At 42.5% G+C, this 18,562-nt stretch overlaps 4 protein-coding genes across 8 annotated transcripts; 2 read left to right on the forward strand and 2 right to left on the reverse strand.

The window, feature by feature from the left end:
* Positions 1-26: 26 nt before the first annotated feature.
* LOC145932744 (hydroxyacylglutathione hydrolase, mitochondrial) lies at positions 27-13,439 on the reverse strand. 5 transcript variants are annotated; one of them, XM_083031957.1, is made up of 9 exons: positions 12,649-13,278; positions 12,423-12,544; positions 12,255-12,339; positions 11,691-12,065; positions 11,427-11,604; positions 1,268-1,383; positions 712-1,054; positions 524-627; positions 27-459 (listed from the first exon to the last, which is right to left on the reverse strand). In XM_083031957.1, exons 1-9 carry the CDS (start codon positions 12,685-12,687, stop codon positions 187-189), a joined length of 1,635 nt encoding a protein of 544 aa, XP_082888083.1. In that variant the 5' UTR covers positions 12,688-13,278; the 3' UTR covers positions 27-186. The 5 variants fall into 5 exon arrangements, with proteins under 5 accessions (XP_082888083.1, XP_082888081.1, XP_082888082.1 ...); XM_083031952.1 differs by lacking the exons at positions 27-459; positions 524-627; positions 712-1,054; positions 1,268-1,383 and adding an exon at positions 9,444-11,325 and having other exon boundaries at positions 12,649-13,439; XM_083031955.1 differs by lacking the exons at positions 11,427-11,604; positions 11,691-12,065; positions 12,255-12,339; positions 12,423-12,544; positions 12,649-13,278 and adding an exon at positions 2,461-2,597 and having other exon boundaries at positions 28-459.
* LOC145932743 (ATP-dependent DNA helicase Q1) lies at positions 2,020-4,232 on the forward strand. Its single transcript, XM_083031951.1, has 2 exons — positions 2,020-2,136; positions 2,479-4,232. The coding sequence occupies exons 1-2, from the start codon at positions 2,076-2,078 to the stop codon at positions 4,218-4,220; spliced, it is 1,803 nt and encodes a 600-aa protein (XP_082888077.1). The 5' UTR covers positions 2,020-2,075; the 3' UTR covers positions 4,221-4,232.
* Tbc1d16 (TBC1 domain family member 16) lies at positions 5,814-9,509 on the forward strand. Its single transcript, XM_083031950.1, has 5 exons — positions 5,814-6,579; positions 6,665-7,004; positions 7,079-7,504; positions 7,606-7,899; positions 8,012-9,509. Exons 1-5 carry the CDS (start codon positions 5,814-5,816, stop codon positions 8,394-8,396), a joined length of 2,211 nt encoding a protein of 736 aa, XP_082888076.1. The 3' UTR covers positions 8,397-9,509.
* A 148-nt stretch (positions 13,440-13,587) lies between the features above and the next one.
* LOC145932745 (actin-5C) lies at positions 13,588-17,001 on the reverse strand. Its single transcript, XM_083031958.1, has 2 exons — positions 16,847-17,001; positions 13,588-15,874 (listed from the first exon to the last, which is right to left on the reverse strand). Exon 2 carries the CDS (start codon positions 15,853-15,855, stop codon positions 14,725-14,727), a length of 1,131 nt encoding a protein of 376 aa, XP_082888084.1. The 5' UTR covers positions 15,856-15,874; positions 16,847-17,001; the 3' UTR covers positions 13,588-14,724.
* Between the last annotated feature and the right edge of the window lie 1,561 nt (positions 17,002-18,562).

Genomic DNA, 18,562 nt, shown 5'->3' on the forward strand with positions numbered 1-18,562 from the left:
TTTATTTTAATATAATACGCCATAGTATATTTGCACATAATAAAATTCAATATTTATCTAGATACCTTACATTTTGTACCTTTTACAGTTTATACATTCCCCACCTTAAATATATTAAATGTATATACTAGATGAATAGAAAAAATATTTTAAAAGTAGTATTTTAGAGTAGTAATATTTTAAAACTTATGCTTTAAAGTTATCCTTTTCGCGTCTTAAATAAGCCATTGTCTGAATAGGATCATTTTGTTGTGCATGTTTCATAACAGACGATTCATGCACTCTCATAAATGGATTTGTCAGTTTTTCATCTTTAATAGTGCTAGGCACAGTCGGAAGATTATTGGCACGTTTAGTGTGCGACCAATTTAATTTTTCTTGAATCGCATTATTTTCGGGTTCCACATGTAAACCATATTTCAAATTGTTTGCTGTGTATTCGTGTCCACAGTACACTTCCTATATGATATAAAAATTATTTGTCTTCGAAATAATGAATTACAACTCGAGTTAAATAACTTACCGTTTCTTCGGGTAAAGATCCCAAAATTTCGATAAGTGCCTTGTACATTTGATTAGCAGTACCCTCAAAAAATCTCCCGCAGCCTCCAGCAAAGAGCGTGTCTCCTGCAAATTGAGCTTTTCTTTATTAAATTTGATATTTATATAGAATATATTTCATCCTTATCATATATTTAGTGTTATTTTTACCTGTAAACACAGTTGGTGGATGTTCTTCTCCTGTAACATAGTAACAGATGTGTCCACGAGTGTGGCAAGGTGTCGCCAGACACTTGACTGATAAATTGCCAATATTGAATGTATCATTGTGCGCAACTTTGTGATTAATGGCTTCTATTCTGTCATCTCCGCCATATACAGGAAGATCAGTAAAGCTTTTCAATAACCTTGCGTTTCCACCAGCATGATCCCAATGATGATGAGTGGTTAAAACTTTTGTTAGTTTGACATTATTTTGTTGAACAGCTGCAGCTACAGTTTCTGGATCAACAGGATCCACAATAGCAGCCTCTTGTGTCGCTTCATCGATAATCTAAAATAAAAAATATAAAAAATATAAATATATATATGTTAAGAATTTCAATTATTTTATACAAGTTTATAATGACATTATCAAATATATATTGAACGAATATAGAGACTATCTTGCTGTAAAATAAAATAATAAAAAAAGAAGTAACAATTTTTATATTAAGATTCAAAAAAATATATAAATTTTATTATTATTAAATAGCGCAATAAATACCAAATACATATAATTATCTTGAAGCGCTGGTAATATTTGAACCTTCATATTGGAATGCTCTATCGTTGTGCTAAGGCTGTGCGATCCGTTAAATCCGTTGGAAGAAATGCTCTTTGCTGAAAAACATGTTATCTATCAATCATAAAAATATGGAAAAATACTAATTATTTAGAATTAGAAAAAATGAAAAACTAATAATGACAGATACAATTTTAATATGCTGCGCTAATGTAATAACGCTAAAGGTTTAAAACTTTATATGAAATGCGAATAGGAGACGAATATAAAACAAATACCCCTAAAATATATAGACGTGAGTTTGCTTTCAAGCCATGTTGGACATGCACGAAGTGCAGCTTGACGGAACATGGTGGTGAAAGTTTGAAACGGCTTGATACCTCATTTATTTTGTGCGCACAAAGTGTCGTTGCTTCTCTTTACTTGCCTGATAATCAAAGAGAGGCGTCAAATTGAAAGAACAAAATAATTGTACCAATTATGGGTCGACAGAAGTTATGGACAAACTCGAAACTGATAATGGAGATAGCTATAAGCTATAGTAATATGTAATATATATGTATATGTATTATATATGTATTATATATGTATATATATGTATATATATGTATATGTAAACAAAATATATTTGTCTCACTTTAACTTATTGCACCAGTGCAGCTAAAAAGAACAAACCTATGGTGTCCGGCGTTAGATGTGTGCGAATACGTGTATTAATAACATGCCTTTTTTAGAAAGGGGAATCGTGATACATTAATCTCTAATAAGGAAATCTAAATAATTGATTAAAATGTCTGTTAAGGACACAAAGGAAAATGTGGTTATGATAGACGACGACGATGAGTATCAAGGTTAGTTGAGTATAATATAACATTATAAAGTTTGTAAAATTTCTCTATTTTTTTATCTTTGCATCTTGTTAGATTAAATATATCGTATATGAAGAAAAATTATTGATTAATCTAAAATCTTTTTATCTATCGGCGGGGTTAGTCTAATTAGTGCAGATATGCAAAGTATTTTGTTTTTATTTTCATCTCTTGCCTCACTGAACTACTATGATAAATTTAGATATTAGATAGTTATTTTGTAATAGGCATTTATGATCTACTTTCTTTAATTCTTTATCTAAATAAAATTACATTACATTTCACAGAATTGTACACTGTTTTTACTTTTTTTCCAAATTTCAGTCACTGAGAACGACGAAATAGCTGCCATCGATTACGAGCTGCAACAAATAGAGAGCGAACTGCAGAAGCTTCAGGATCGTAAGAAAATATTAACTCAACGCAAGGAGAAATTACGCGACGACGCTCTTTTGAAGAAAAGTTTTTCCCTGTCCAAGAAAAATTGGGACAACCAGTACTTTGATTGGTCCGCAAGACTCAAGAAAACTTTAAAAGATGTTTTCAAGATTGAAAAGTTGCGAGAGCTACAACTACCAACTATGAATGCGATTATGTCCAAAGAAGATGTTATATTAATCATGCCTACAGGTGGTGGCAAAAGTTTGTGTTATCAATTGCCGGCTGTAATCAGCAAAGGTATAACTATAGTAGTTTCGCCATTGTTGTCCTTGATGGAGGATCAGTTACACGGATTGCATAAATTTCACGTAAAAGCTACCATGCTGTGCGCAAAGGCAGACAAGGAGAGCGTCAAGACGACCATGAACGCGCTCGTGGATAAAAACTCGGATCTGAAACTGATCTACGTGACGCCGGAGTACATGGCAAAGTCCAATCGTTTTATGAACAAGCTGCAGAAGGCGTACGAGTTGGGACGTCTGGACCGTTTCGCCATAGACGAGGTACATTGTTGTAGTCAATGGGGTCACGATTTCCGACCGGATTACAAGTTTCTAGGCGTGCTGAAATCCATGTTCGCGGGTATACCGATTCTAGGTCTCACCGCCACGGCCCCTGCCAAGATCATCGTAGACGTACAGAAGATGCTGGACATCAGCGGCTGCTTGATCTTACGCGCTTCATTCAACAGGCCCAATTTATATTACGAGGTTCGTCGTAAACCAGCGGAAAAGGAGACGTGTCTGACAATGATAGAGAATCTCTTGAAGAATCGATTCAGCGGCAAATCGGGTATAATCTATACGACCACGATCAAGGACGCCGAACAGTTGGCCACGGATTTAAGGGATAAAGGTATTAAAGTCGGATGTTACCACGCGATGCTCGAGGCTGAGTACAGATCGGATGTTTATTCCAAATGGATATCGGGCAAGTATCAAGCGGTTATTGCGACCATCGCTTTTGGCTTGGGCATCGATAAACCGGACGTGCGATTCGTGATACATCATTGCGTTTCCAAGTCGATGGAGAACTTTTATCAGGAAAGCGGTAGAGCGGGCAGAGATGGCAAGAAGTCGGTGTCCATCGTGCTCTACAGATTGGCGGACGTATTCAAGTTGAGTACAATGGTATTTCAGGATAAGGTCGGACTGCAAAACTTGTACAAAGTGTTGACGTACTGTCTGGATCAAACGTCCTGCAGACGAAGCTTAATAGCGACTCATTTCGAGGAAACCTGGAACGCGAGCGATTGCGTCGAAATGTGCGATCATTGCAGGAAGCCGAGTGTCGGAAAGGAGGTTGACGTAGCGCAATATTGCAGACAGTTGTATCAAATTATGACAAAGGCTGTGCAAAACGAAACACGATTGACCGCTCTCAAGCTCGTGGACGCCTGGTACAGCAAAGGTGCCACATCCTTGCGAGTGTCTAACGTGCCTGTGCCAAAGTTCACGAGAGAAACCGCGGAGGCCGTCGTAGGACATTTGCTGGTGAACGGTTACTTGCAGGAGGACTTTCATTTCTCAGCGTATTCTACGATATCGTATCTTAAACGGGGTCCTAAATCGGGATTAGCTCTCAACAACGATCATAAGATACTCTTCAATTATGAACTGCACTAACGCTCGATAAAGGTAAAGTAATTCAGAAACATTGATCATACACAGATGTTTGCAATATTTTATACTTTTCTATCTCCTTTTTTTAAATCTATATTCTTGAAAGTGCACGAAGCGTAAAAAGTATTGCCACTCAATTATTAGTGATGAATTTATATTTTAATTAAATAATAATTAATTATTAATAGAATTATTAATAATAGTGTATTCAATTGCTCATGTCTGTCGCGATAAAATTTAAATCGTTGATCGGAAAAAATTTACATGATTTTCGCGCGTAAAAACACAGTGCCGTATCGCAGCTTCCCGGGCTAAAAGATGAATTACGAGAGAAGCTGAAGATGATCGATCGAAAGTAAGAGAACGCGAAACGTATAACGTTACGATTAAGAAGCGCGAGAGACGGCGAATAATCGATAAAAACGGCCTACGAAGTAGCGAACAGGCAGCGAAATGTCAGCGGGTCGGGTAGTAGGACCGAGCGGCAGTAGAGGTAGAGCGAGACTTTCGCGATAGCCGATGGAAATATTGATCTAGAATAAGAAGAGCGTCTCTCTGTGTGTATATACATACACGCGCGTCGCGTCGCCTAGTCGTGGTTTATCGCAAGTCACGTTCGTAATCAAAGTACTCGTTGCGTAACCGATTGTGATCAGACCGCGAGCTGTCAAAGTGCATCGCGCGATCGCGCCAGGCCGCGAGCTGTCAAACATCAAACTGTCAAAGTACGTCACGCGTATGCGCGCGCGACACTGCGCGAGATTTTAGCAGGATTTTGTACCCAAGGCGACGTGCACGTCACACTTGCGCGGCCGAGAGGAGAAGGCGCCCCCGCGCATCGTCGGGTCGAGCGATTACGTCGGCGATTTAGAAACATTTTCATTACCATTATAATTATCATTCTCGCTCTATCGCGAAGATTGTCGCGGAAGAACGCGCTTTCAGCAACATGCGACCGACTGACACGCTGGAAACGTTAAGAGTCCTCCGAGGCGTCCTTGTTCACCCTCCTCGGTGAAGGACGGAGGGAGGAGTCTCCCCAAAAGTGGGGCTCGTCGAGACTACACGACCTGGTTCCTGGTTATCGTCGAGAACTATCCTGGACGGAACTTGGACGGGACGCACGTTTGCGGCACCGGATGTGGCACGGATATAAGCGGCGTTATCGAGCAGCTCTTTGTATGTAATGAGGCTAATTGACGGCGATAACAGCCGTCGCGCGTTATAAGCGTTCGTGAAATCTGCGGACGAGTCTCTCTTCAACGTGGGACTCCCCGAATCCCTTTCTTGCTCCCGAATTATGCTCGCTCTTCATCGCTTCGTATTCTCCGCCGATCGGCTCGGTTCGCGATCCCATCGGTGCGAATCCCGGTTCCAGCACTTCGTAGACGAGGACAGCCCGGAGTCGAGTTTGGAGAAGCGAAGGAAACGGATTTCCGTGCCAACGAACGCTTAGATTTCTCGGCTCAAGAGTTTAGAATGATTTAGAGTATCGTCGTCTCCCTCCGTCGAAGAGATCTAAATTATACATATATGTGTATCATGTGTCATATTCATGGAAAGAAATCAGCGAAAGAGTGATTACGAGACAGCAAGATGCCTCTGCCAAACATTCTCCGGAAAGCGAGCAGCTACATCCTCGGCGATTGCGGCCAGGACAATCGACGGGTCATCTACCAGGACGGCGAGGCGTTGTTCTGCAAGAACAACGTCTGCGTGCACCCGCCGACGTTGATGAGACAGCACGCCGACGTGGTGCACCATCCCGGGTACATGACCGTCACGTGCAAGCTGAACAAGAACTCGAATCTGCCGACCCTGCACCTCAGCTGGATACCAAACAGCACGTTGCGTAAACATCCGACTGCGTTGGAGAACCTGAGCGCCAGAAACGTCCTCGCCGGGGCCGCCGCTGCTGCTAATGACCCCACCAACCCGCGTTCTCAGCAGATATCCGCGGGAAAGTCACGTGGCGCGGACAGGCTGGAGAACGAGAACGAGAACGACGCCGAGAACGGGAACGGGAAGCTGGACGTGTGCCTGGAGGCGAAGGAACCCGTCAACTGCGGCGACTGCGAGCGCGTCTGTTCCGGTTCCGGCTACGAGTTTCCACGTCGTCGAGATCCGGACAACGGATCCGAAAAGAATGCCGGCGAGAGAATCGAGAATCCGCGACCGGATTCCGCGGAGTCGAGGAAGTGCGAGAAGAACGGGGACTCGAAGGAGAGGAATTTCAACGAGAGCGACGCCAGGAGCGTCGACGAGGAGCCGCGCCTCTCTTACCGCGATGATGTCAGTGTCAAGAGTCGCAGCTTGTCGTTGACTTCGACGTGCAGCTTGTCGATCTCGATATCCACTGACGGTGAGAAAAAAAAATAAATATAGATATTTAGAGCTCAATTAGAACTAATTCTTAATTAATAGATAACATTATTTGTTATGTACAGCCGAGGAGATGCCGACGTGGATGAGGTCTCCGGAACTCTTAGCTCTTCAACACAATCTTGCCTTTCCCGAGAGCGCGACCGCGTCGCCCGTGACCTTGCGCAGAGCGCATCGATGCAGAAGATTCTCAGTGGACCTCGGCGAGATGCGATCCTTGCGGCTGTTCTTCGCCGATCCTGCTTGCACCTGCGGCCAGTTGGTGGTGGCGAGCAGAGAGAGCCAATACAAGATCTTGCACTTTCATCACGGCGGCTTGGATCGGCTGGCCGCCACTCTACATCAGTGGCATCAGTTGCTTTATCCACGTCAGAGCGCGGACACGGAGGAGACTCTGCCGTACAGGTCAGGCATAAGATTAGATAAATTATTTGTCTATCAATCTATTACATAATAACCACAACGAACGCTTTGCACAGGCACTTTATGGTATGCAGACCGGAGGTAAGTCGGGACGAATTGCATCCCGAGGAGGGCCAAGTGCCAATGATCACGTCTCTAGCTTGGAAAGACCTGTTGAACGAACGTGGCCAGGTGGAGGACGATCTCGCTCTTCGCAAAGGGATATTTTTCGGCGGCTTGGAGCCGGCATTGCGAAAAATTGTTTGGCCCTTTCTGCTGCACTGCTATTCCTACCAGAGCATGTACGAGGATAGAGAGCAGATCGACGCCATTAGGCGGCAAGAGTACGAGGAGATACAGAGACGCAGGTTGAGCATGAATCCGGAGCAGGCCGAGCGTTTCTGGCGAAACGTGGTGTGTATAGTGGAGAAAGATGTCGTTCGCACGGACAGAGGTAATCCCTATTACGCCGGCGAGGGAAATCCTAACATCGAAGTAATGAAGTGAGTTAATTTCGAGACTGATATTCGTCTCTTCGCATATTGTTATCGTTACGTTGCCTTTGACTTAATCATCCTTATATGTGTCTTCTTCTGCCTTGTAGGAATATTTTACTCAACTACGCGGTATACAACTGCCGCTTGGGTTACACCCAAGGAATGTCTGATCTCTTAGCTCCGTTACTAGCCGAACTAAACTCCGAAATCGAGGCCTTCTGGTGTTTCGCGGGTCTGATGCAGAGATCGGTGGCTGTGTGCACCCCGACCGACACGGACATGGACAGAAATCTGTGCTACCTTCGGGAGCTAGTGAGAATAATGGTGCCGGACTTTTACTCGCATCTTGAAAAACACGCGGACGCTTTAGAGCTTCTGTTTTGTCATCGTTGGATACTTCTGTAAGTACAACTATTGCGTACTCCCACGTAATGACACTGCGTTTTTTATATATGAATTTTATAAATTTATTTTTAAAGTATGTGTATTATTTCTTTCTCCTCCTTATTACAGATGCTTGAAAAGAGAATTTCCAACCGAGATAGCCCTAGTCATGTGGGAGGCCTGCTGGGTCAATTATTTAACGGATCATTTCCACTTGTTTCTCTGCCTTGCTGTAATGTGCGTTTACGCGGACGACGTGATTGCCCAGGATCTGCGAACGGACGAAATGTTGTTGCATTTCAGTTCACTTGCCATGTACATGGACGGGAACGTTATACTAAGAAAGGCACGAGGCCTACTTTATCATTTCCGTCAACTTGTCCGATTGCCTTGCACGTTAGCCGGTCTCTGCCGGCAATGCGGTCCGGGGATGTGGGACAGCACGCACGACCCGGTGATAGAGTGCATAGGTCACGAAGACACGAATTGTCCCTATTTAAATAATTACGAGTAAGTTTATAATTTTTATAGGAGACGAACGAGAGAAGAAGGGGAGTATCAGTATTATTTAACGTATAGATATATTAACTCATTTCGTCGAGTTATTAAATTCTAAGTCCTTGTTCTCTCTACACACCTTGTTCTTTCTTTATACATACCGGACGATTCGATTCATAGCATAAGTTTTCTATACGAACCACTAATATATTTACAAAATATCGTACCAAACCTAACTATTACACTCTCTAGATTTTTACATGCAAATTACAAGCTCAATTGTCACGCGCGCGACGAATACGCGCGTCTTTGTTCTTGTACATACAAAGCTGCTTAAGCACTCTTCAATGAACAAAAAAAAAGAAAGAATTATATTACACCGTTGTATCGTACATCAGTCCGAATTTAATGCCGAAGCACAAAAGACATATCTCGAAATTTCAATTCTCCGAATGAAATTCACGCACCGTCGATTGAAATAGCTTAAGAAACTTGAACAAAGTTTGTACGCGAGTACAGATTCGCGACATGTAATAGATAGATCTACAGTATTCGTAGTGTTAAAGACTGATGAGTGAGAAAGGATAATTAGTACAAGCGTCCGAGTGCCACCAGCTGGGGATAGGAAGATATATCCGTCGTGTAATCCTGTTCCATAGGCACCAATCTAGTAGCGAGTTTGTCCGCGGAAAAACCAAAGAGAGAAATCAAATCGTATATAAGTGCGAAAAAAATGGCTATTTATTATTATAAATATATACCCGAATTTTGCGCGGGTGTGTGTATATTATAAATTAACTGTGTCTATTCACTCCGAAGTGTTCACTTACGTTCATATATATATATATACATATATATATGACATTCTCATATATGACTACTTTTCGCATATGTAGAACAGCGTTGAACTTTTACTTTAAGCTTGAAACGCTGTGACGTGCCGAATTCTCGCTTCTATTATTGATATAAACTTTTTTTTTTTTTAATCGTAGTGTTGCACGGATGTTTATTCTTTAAGAGAATTTGTTTAAGAACAAAAAAAAGATTGTTGGAATAAGCTAAATTTTCTCACCAAATAATTATAAAGTAATGAGTAATTTTAATTTTTTTTTTTTTTTTTCACTTTTATTATGATCCGTTATCTCGAATGTATGTAAAGACACAAAAGAGCTGGTTATTCAAGATCTTACAAATACTGTGCCTATATGCAAAAAAAGGCGATTGTAAACACATTCCACGCTATTCATGTAATCAGGGACATAAAATTTTATCGAAAATAGCTTTTATCGCTTTTATCGTGCTATCTTCTATCGTTGGAATCTTGAAGAGAAATCTATCTGTGTTAAGATCTGCCTCATGCAGAGATCTCGATTCGAAATAAATATAAGAAGGCCGAAATATGTGTGTACATATACCGGTTTGAATAAAAATCGGCAAGAAGCTTGTATAATCAACTGTTTATTATTATTATCCATTTCAATTGCTTTTGGAAAATATATATATTATATACTCGCAACATATTCTTCATTGCACGCTACACTGGCACAGGTACACAGGTGTGATGCTGCGAATAGATTTTTTGGCAGTTTTATACATATCTTATACAAAAATACGATCTCAAAAAGAACATAACATTATACGTTCGCTCTATTGCTACTATTATTACCTATCGTTAACATTACTTCATTATAATTGCGAAAATATGGAGAAATAATTTTACTGTATAAAAAAAATACAGGTACAACACATATCGTTAGGATCTCCTTATAATAACAAAATCGCACTCCTCAATCCTGGGACAATTCTACAAAAGTAAAGTATATACGTATAAAGAGAACGCGCGAGCAAACTCTTTTTCTACAGACATTATATCCCTATATTAAACTTATCCGATATTTCAGTTGTACATGCCGACTTGTGCTAAAGTATTGTCGGTTCGCCACACACATACATGTGAAGCATATACAAATTACGCGATCAGTGTCTCAAGTTTATACAGATCTAAAATTTCATCAAACAACCACATATCAGCAATCACTCTTACAATTAGTCTCTCTGTCCTCTCATTTTAGTTACCATTCATTCACTTTGTATCGAATGCTTATAATATCAGTTAAAACTGTTGACTGACTCTGCGCAACACTTTCGTCGATATCTATCTGAATTTTTTGTTGTAATCGAGCTTACACAAGCTCTTTCATTTCATTCGATAATATAAATGTAACATTAATTTTATTATTGACTGAACCAAGAGAATTGCAAATGTATTTGTATGAAATTGACAGATACTAAAATCATACACGCAATCGCCCATACTACGACAAAAATCAGCCAACATCTGCCCGAAAAAGGACTTGCAAATTTATTAACGACGCCAAGACCGATGACCTTATTAGTCCTTTGCCTGGCGTAATAAACCAGGAACGTAGGTATTAAATATTGAATCCCTGCTCCAGCATACGATCCTGTGATACCAACTAGTATGGACAGATCTTTGGTACTCATCGCGATCAAATACGGCGGTATTACTGCTAAAATAGGGAAGACGAGTTTTCGAAGACATAAATTGTAAGACGTATCCTCGTTTAAAAAGAGCGACTGCAAATTATTTCGAAGGGTAATTGCTATAATGGGAAAACTGGTACTCAAAGTAAATACTGGGAAAAGCGCCAAGAAATATTCTATGAGGATCATAAAAAAATTGTTACTTTTGGAACAATCACCCGAGCCACGTGGTCCAAAGTCCAAAGTATAAAGATCATCCAAATGCTCAAAGGCAAAAATACCTGTCACGGCTAATAATAGATAAAAGAAAGCGATTAACGTATAGTCGAGAGCTAGAAATCGATTCAGCTTAGACTTATTTTCTATCGGTGAAACTAGTGCCGGTAACGAATGATGGCACATGAAGGAATAAACGCAAGCGCCGAAAAGACTGGGAACTCCTAAAATAGTGAAATATCTTTTTATAATTTTTTTGCTCGCACATTAATCACATCAATGAAATTAATGAAAAGTCATAGATACCAATAATTTGTTAACTTACCGGCTAAATTCGCAATAGGTGGATCGCCCCGAGGACCGTGTACGAGAAGATTTTTCAAAGCATAGACGATCATTATGGTAAATGCAAGCCAACGCATTACCGAAGTCAGTAGCTGAAGATACTTGGTCTTCTGAACATTAAAAAACACAAACGGCCCCAATGATAGTACAAACGTTGTCTGAAAATAGAAACAATTACTATCACACAGCTTTATCATTTTAACAAAAGTCGCTAATCTACTGAAATTTAAATCGGTGGACATACCAGAAATATCCTATATGCATCCAATCGATTTATCACAAAACCCTCCCAACAAAGTTCAGTATCTAGTATCGTGTCGTTGCATGTAAGGTTTTTTGGCAGATAAGTACAGGCAACATCCGCCAACGACTTTGCAACAGCTGCTCCGTAAATGCTTAAATCTCCATATAGATATATAGCGAAACATAAATAGAACAGGATAGTGCCAAATCTGTTGAAAAAGATGGATGCCATCTGACCCATCTCTATCTTATCACGAATCACGTAATATCTATAGGACATATCCGTATGCTCTGGACTAGTCGAAGGGGCTGCTACCAGCGGAGTATCCTCCGAATCTGAATTGGAGGGACCAGATTCACCTATTGTCTGTAAAGCCTGAAAAAATACAACCCAATATAAATATTTGTTACAAATTAAATATATTTATGGCACATGTAAGATCATACAGCATGTGTGCTAATGTACAGCTTTGATCGTTATCTTCACTTTCTATCTTTCTAAAGTGTCTGCAGAATGTTCGCGGCTATCATTCAAAGAAAGTAAGATAAGTCCAGAGATGCTTACGCGTTTTCGATGCTGAATATGCCTCCATGTGACTATAGCGTTAGCCGATGCCATCGTTTCTATGACGAATGTAACTGTAATGAAACTGCACGAAGAGAGAACTCAATGAGAACAAAGCTTGCAAGAGCTATCTTCTTGGAAGAAGATGACAAGTTCTTTCCTACGTACCTGATGAACGCTAACACCAAAATGACACTGCATCCTAGCGCCCATCCTGCTCGACTGAACACCCCGGGTAAGGTCAGGGCGCCTGTTCCAACGATGAGATTGAAAATGTACGTGAGTCCGACCTATAATAAATGCATACATCTCTTCAATAAGTGCATTGTTTACTTGGATTTAGGTTATGATTCGCTGTAAATACACAGTAACAGTTAAATCGACGTTTCCTTACCCACGTTGAATATTGATCGCCGACCTTCTGATCGGACATCTCGAGTCGAGTCAGCGCCAACCTTGAAGAGGATAATATCTGAGCGAGGGACGCTGCGTCTCGTCGCGCCGTCACATATGCATCTGTCAGTCACCGAGATTGACCGTTTCCGCACTTGGACACTTGGTTGTTGATGATGTTGTTGATGATGACGCGAATTGATTAATTGGATACGTCCGAGAGAGAATACAACGATGAACTTTCACTTACGCATCTTCCCAGCTTAACGCGAATTCAACTCGGATCTGTCATCGCTGACTCTTCGATGTCAGACAGATACCAGATGACCGAGAGTCGACTGGTATCGCGTGGAAAAATACAAAACAGACACATCGTCGACGTTGAGTGACGTGTCGCTAAACTGACAGATTGTTGCTAGCCTGATTTTTCCATATGTTATTCTATTTCAACGATCGATAATCATCGATAATTGAATTTTTCATCGACGCGATCTGAATTCTTTCAATTTTTAGGAGACGAAACTCTCCTTGATGTGCTGCCATCTAAATCTAAGGGCTAAAGGGAACATCGATCCTTGATTTTATCTCATTTTTATATCACTCTTAAAAATTTATTACATTCAATTATAAAAAAAAATTTTTACTTTATTTAATCTTTCTAGCTAAAAAAAAAACTCATTCTATTCTTTCAGTGGAAAAATTTTTAATTCTTATTAAACCAAGTACTACAAATTTTTAATTTAACAAATCTTTGAATAATTATATCATTATTAATTCTATATCGAATGTCATAAAGGCTACATTAAATGTAAAAAATAATTCGTAAACACTGATATACATTAAAATGAAAACACCAAATGAATAGGGGGATACAAAGAGGGGATGCGGACTTTATAATTGCGATTTTAAGGAACGCAACACAGATCATCACATGTCATCGTATTTTTTCAGACTTTTATTTTATAATCCCATTAGTCTAAAGTAGTCTTTAGGATGTGTACGTGAATGGTCTTGCGCAATACAATGGGAATAAATTATAATACTTTGGCTACGCTTACGGGGTCGAAACCGTGATGGTCTTTCTTTATTTTTTCTTTTTCCATTTGTTTGAGCGAACGTTCGTAGGACATTTCCGGATCTGCGGTTTACCCCATCGTGTAAAAAAAAAGAAAGAAAGAAAGAAGACAAAAAAAGGCCATCTTTTTCCCCTCAACGATAGGCAAATAAAAATAAAAAAAAAATAATAAACAGATAAGAAGTCGGAGGCTTATCTCTCTGCGCGTTTGTGTTTATTAGCTTCGACGCAAGCGCCTCTTAAAAATACCGCACATTGATCGGAATGCATTTGACCGACGTTGATTGCCATGTGTCTCTTTTCGCGGGAAGAGCAATCGCGACGCATCTTTCCCGCAAACAGAAACCTCTTCTTTTTTTTCTTTTTATCATCTTCACGTTTCTTCTTGCTCGAAGATTGCAATCGAAGCGTAAAAAAACGGAGCGACGAGTCTAACGAAAAGGAAGCGTTCTACTCGCGTTGAGAGAAGGATGTCTCGCGAGGAATGTTTTAGCTAGGTGCTACTCTTGTAGTAGACGCAAGTTATTCAAATATATATATAATACAAAGGGCTCGATACAAGATAAAGGTAGAAAAAGGTATTTAGGACTCGGGGCACATGTTTAAGATCGTTATTATTGAATCGATGATGAAATGAGAAAAAAAAAATGATCGCGTTTAAACGAGCAAGAACGAACCGCCGGTTTTTCTTTTTGGATTGCCGCCGAGACTGAGGAACAATCGCCGCGGGGAGGAGGGCACGAAATATTGAAAGCTCCTCTCTCCTTCAATCGTTTAATCGTTAAACACGCCTATCTTAAACACGTACGTCCGAATTGAAAAAAGCTACCTTCGCCCCGGAGAAACCAAAGGGCAATTGCCGTCGCGGAAGTTGATGTTACGTCCGCCTGCGAAAACGAGACAGAAGCCCCTCTCTCTTTCTCTCTCTCTTTCCTCTCTCTCTCTTTCTCTCCAAGTCTCAGGGATTGGGGAATGATAATATGCGATGGAGAACGCGCGCGCTTAGAAGCACTTCCTGTGGACGATGGAGGGTCCGGATTCGTCGTATTCCTGCTTCGAGATCCACATCTGTTGGAAGGTAGAGAGCGACGCGAGAATCGATCCACCGATCCATACGGAGTATTTCCTCTCAGGCGGGGCGATGATCTTGATCTTCATGGTAGACGGGGCTAAGGCAGTGATCTCCTTCTGCATCCTGTCGGCGATGCCAGGATACATGGTGGTACCACCGGACAGAACGGTGTTGGCGTACAGATCCTTACGGATGTCGACGTCGCACTTCATGATCGAGTTGTACGTAGTCTCGTGAATGCCGCAAGCTTCCATACCCAGGAACGAGGGCTGAAAGAGTGCCTCGGGACAACGGAATCGCTCGTTACCGATGGTGATGACTTGACCGTCGGGAAGTTCGTAGCTCTTCTCCAAGCTGGAGGAGGAGGCGGCTGTGGCCATCTCCTGTTCGAAGTCCAGCGCGACGTAGCAGAGCTTCTCCTTGATGTCGCGGACAATTTCTCGCTCGGCGGTAGTCGTGAAGGAGTATCCTCTCTCCGTGAGGATCTTCATGAGATAATCGGTCAAATCGCGACCGGCCAAGTCCAAACGGAGGATAGCGTGCGGCAGGGCGTATCCCTCGTAGATCGGTACAGTGTGGGAAACGCCGTCACCGGAGTCCAGGACGATACCGGTGGTACGACCGGAAGCGTATAGCGACAACACGGCCTGGATAGCGACGTACATGGCTGGGGTGTTGAATGTCTCGAACATGATCTGCGTCATCTTTTCGCGATTGGCCTTAGGATTCAAGGGAGCCTCGGTAAGAAGGACCGGGTGCTCCTCCGGGGCTACTCGCAATTCATTGTAGAACGTGTGATGCCAGATCTTCTCCATGTCGTCCCAGTTGGTAACGATACCGTGTTCAATCGGGTATTTTAACGTCAAAATACCTCTCTTCGATTGAGCCTCATCACCGACGTAGGAGTCCTTCTGTCCCATGCCGACCATGACACCCTGATGACGCGGCCTGCCGACGATCGACGGGAAGACGGCGCGGGGAGCGTCGTCCCCGGCGAAACCGGCCTTGCACATACCGGATCCATTGTCGACTACGAGTGCGGCAACTTCCTCGTCACACATGTTTGCTGTCTTGATTTAACTGCAAAGGAAAAATCGAAATTAGCGTTACAATATATTAATAATCTCGTCATTAATGAAATGACGATAAAATATGCTACTTTAGGCACATTTCTTCATCCTTAATTCTAGTGTACACGTCAAAGAATTTTTACACGTGAATAAGAACGGAAAAATTCAATTGCGACATAATTAGAGTCCAGATATCGTTTGCTAGAGAGATAAGAAAAAATTTGTTTCGTCAGAACGCATTAGCGAACGTATCGAAAGTGTAAATGTCTTCCATTACAGGGGAGCCGGTAACCGGTGCCCGCTTTCCAAACACATTCAAGATGGCGTCGAAAGGACGTGTAACTTGGATATGCGTAGCGAGAATCAAACGATCCGATCGCGAAACTATTCGAGATACGAATAATACGTCAAATATACGCGTTTATCGAGAGTATGGAAAAAAAGAAGATCCCCAACTTGAGGCGGACGCAAAAAAGCAACGCGTTATCGTCGCTAATTATGGGGGAACCGCACCCTGCCCTGCCCCGCCCCGCCCTTGCACACGCTGATGACGACGGCAAACTTCTCTCTCTCTCGCTCGCTCGCTCGCTGTTTCTCGCGCGTGACATCTTCGAAATTCCGCGACGAAACTTTGCAAATTTAACGCCAAGAGCCTCTTTGTCGCTATGTAACGGAATGTGAACGGTGTATCTCTCGATACACATTCCCGAATCTCCTCTCTCGCGGCGGATGCTACGATGTAACACCGTTACATCCATTACATCTTTCCACTTGGAACCACTTCTTAATACGTGAACCACCCAACAACACCCTTCTTGTCACTTGGTCGTTCGCACCACGATACTATTTCGTACATCCGGAAATTATCAGCACTTTTTTTACTTTTCGATATTTTTTTTTTTTTTTTTTTTTTTTTTCACTAACGCGATCCTAGAAATTGATTACAAATATATGTATATCACTTACGACGAGCTAGACTTACGTTTTTCTTTCGAGTGTAAAAAAGGGAATTTATATGTACAAGTTTCTAAAAGCAGCGAGACACTGCTGCGACAATCCGCCGATCTCTAGCACCGAACACAGAGTGTAGCCGACAATCGGCCCGCGGTGTATTATATGAACAGATGCGTTGTTCGTCTGATCCCCCACCAGGCCACCGCTCGGCCAATAAGGGTGGGACACCCTCGACCAATCCCGGCTTTCTTTACCATATATGGAAGTACTCTGACACGGAGGGGTCTTCCGCCGATCTCCCCTCCCGCCCCTCGTCCCGCCCGTCTGGCGCAACCTGACAAGCCGGTCGGGTCCCACGACACCCGGTGTGAATGCATTCGCTAAATTGACCGTCGAACTCTCTGCGAGGGTCTTGTGATCGAATCGATTATAAGTTTCGCGAGAGTCGATATCTACCTATGGCGGCTCTGAATATCTGCTCGCTTGGATGATTCACAAGGGACGCTTTGAGATCGCCTGGGAATTTTCAGGAATTTCAGATTTATTTCCGAGATTGATTTTTTTTATCACGAATCGACGAAGAAATCTCGTAATTAGTCGCGTGCTCAGCCACGATTAATTACGGCGCTGACGGCGGCGCGTGTTCGCTTTATACTCTTTATAGTCCTAGGTTAGTAACACACGAGAGAGCTACGGCGTCTCTATTAATAAACCGCCCGTAACGCACAACCACCTGTCTCCGGTTTTACGTCCGCGACCACTTGACGGCAACCTGTCGTTCGACGTTTATTATGCTTCGACGCGCGCGAGACGAAATCCGAAAGCGAAGAAAAAAAAAGGAAATAAACGAATCATCGTCCGTTATTATCGCACTCGGATGAGCAACGCCCTGCCATGGCGACCGAAAGAGAATTTCGCGGATTCGTCCGGAAAATTTCGCCGTAAACGCGTGACAGCCGGCCGGTACACGCGGTCGGTGACTGACACTTACTCACCTGTCTCTCTCTTTTTCTCTCTCGACACGCAGTCAAACGTGATCGAAATTCTCGATCGGAGCACGGGCAGAAGAAATTCTCTCGACGGAGTAAACGGGACACACCGTTGTAGCACCGCGAATGACGCCGTGTGAGCGAGATCGTGGCCGTAGGACAACCGTGAGCCGGTATCGTATCGCGCCGCCTCGGCCGCCGTCACACGACGTCATGTCCGGTGGACTCGTCCACGGAAGGTATGGTCGGCAGACAGCGAGATTTTTGACGAATCGCGTCTCTCGAAAATCCGATCCTCTCCTTCGGAGACTCACGAGAGGACGATGGGATTTTTCTCCAATTTTCCAATCTCGGTTAATCAATGAATCGTATTCGCGTGATGTAAGTGACCGATCTTTCGCTAGAGAGATACACCCCTCGCGCCGGAGAATGGACTCGTCCACCCGGCTTCTCCCACCACCGCGGATTCACAGCTCTTGCCATATATGGGCATAAAACGAAAGCGACGCGGCGATTGGTCCGCCGACCGGCTAGCGGCTAGATTCTCCAAATGCCGCTTCAAATCGTACGATAGAGAGAGCATAATGTCTCTTGGAAGTATACACTAGCGTAAAGGTTCGTTCCGTCTTACTACCTGCCTGCGTGATTTCGCGACATCGTATATGTTATTGATGATGACGGTATAGACTTCCAAGATTCCGCGACGATATTTTAATTCTCCAAAGATTCGAATAGGTTATACATATATGCACAGA

This window comes from Prenolepis imparis, unplaced genomic scaffold (assembly GCF_030444845.1).
Source record: "Prenolepis imparis isolate NDT839.2.m4 unplaced genomic scaffold, iyPreImpa1.0 SCAF_2, whole genome shotgun sequence".
In the NCBI taxonomy this organism is placed as follows: domain Eukaryota; kingdom Metazoa; phylum Arthropoda; class Insecta; order Hymenoptera; family Formicidae; genus Prenolepis; species Prenolepis imparis.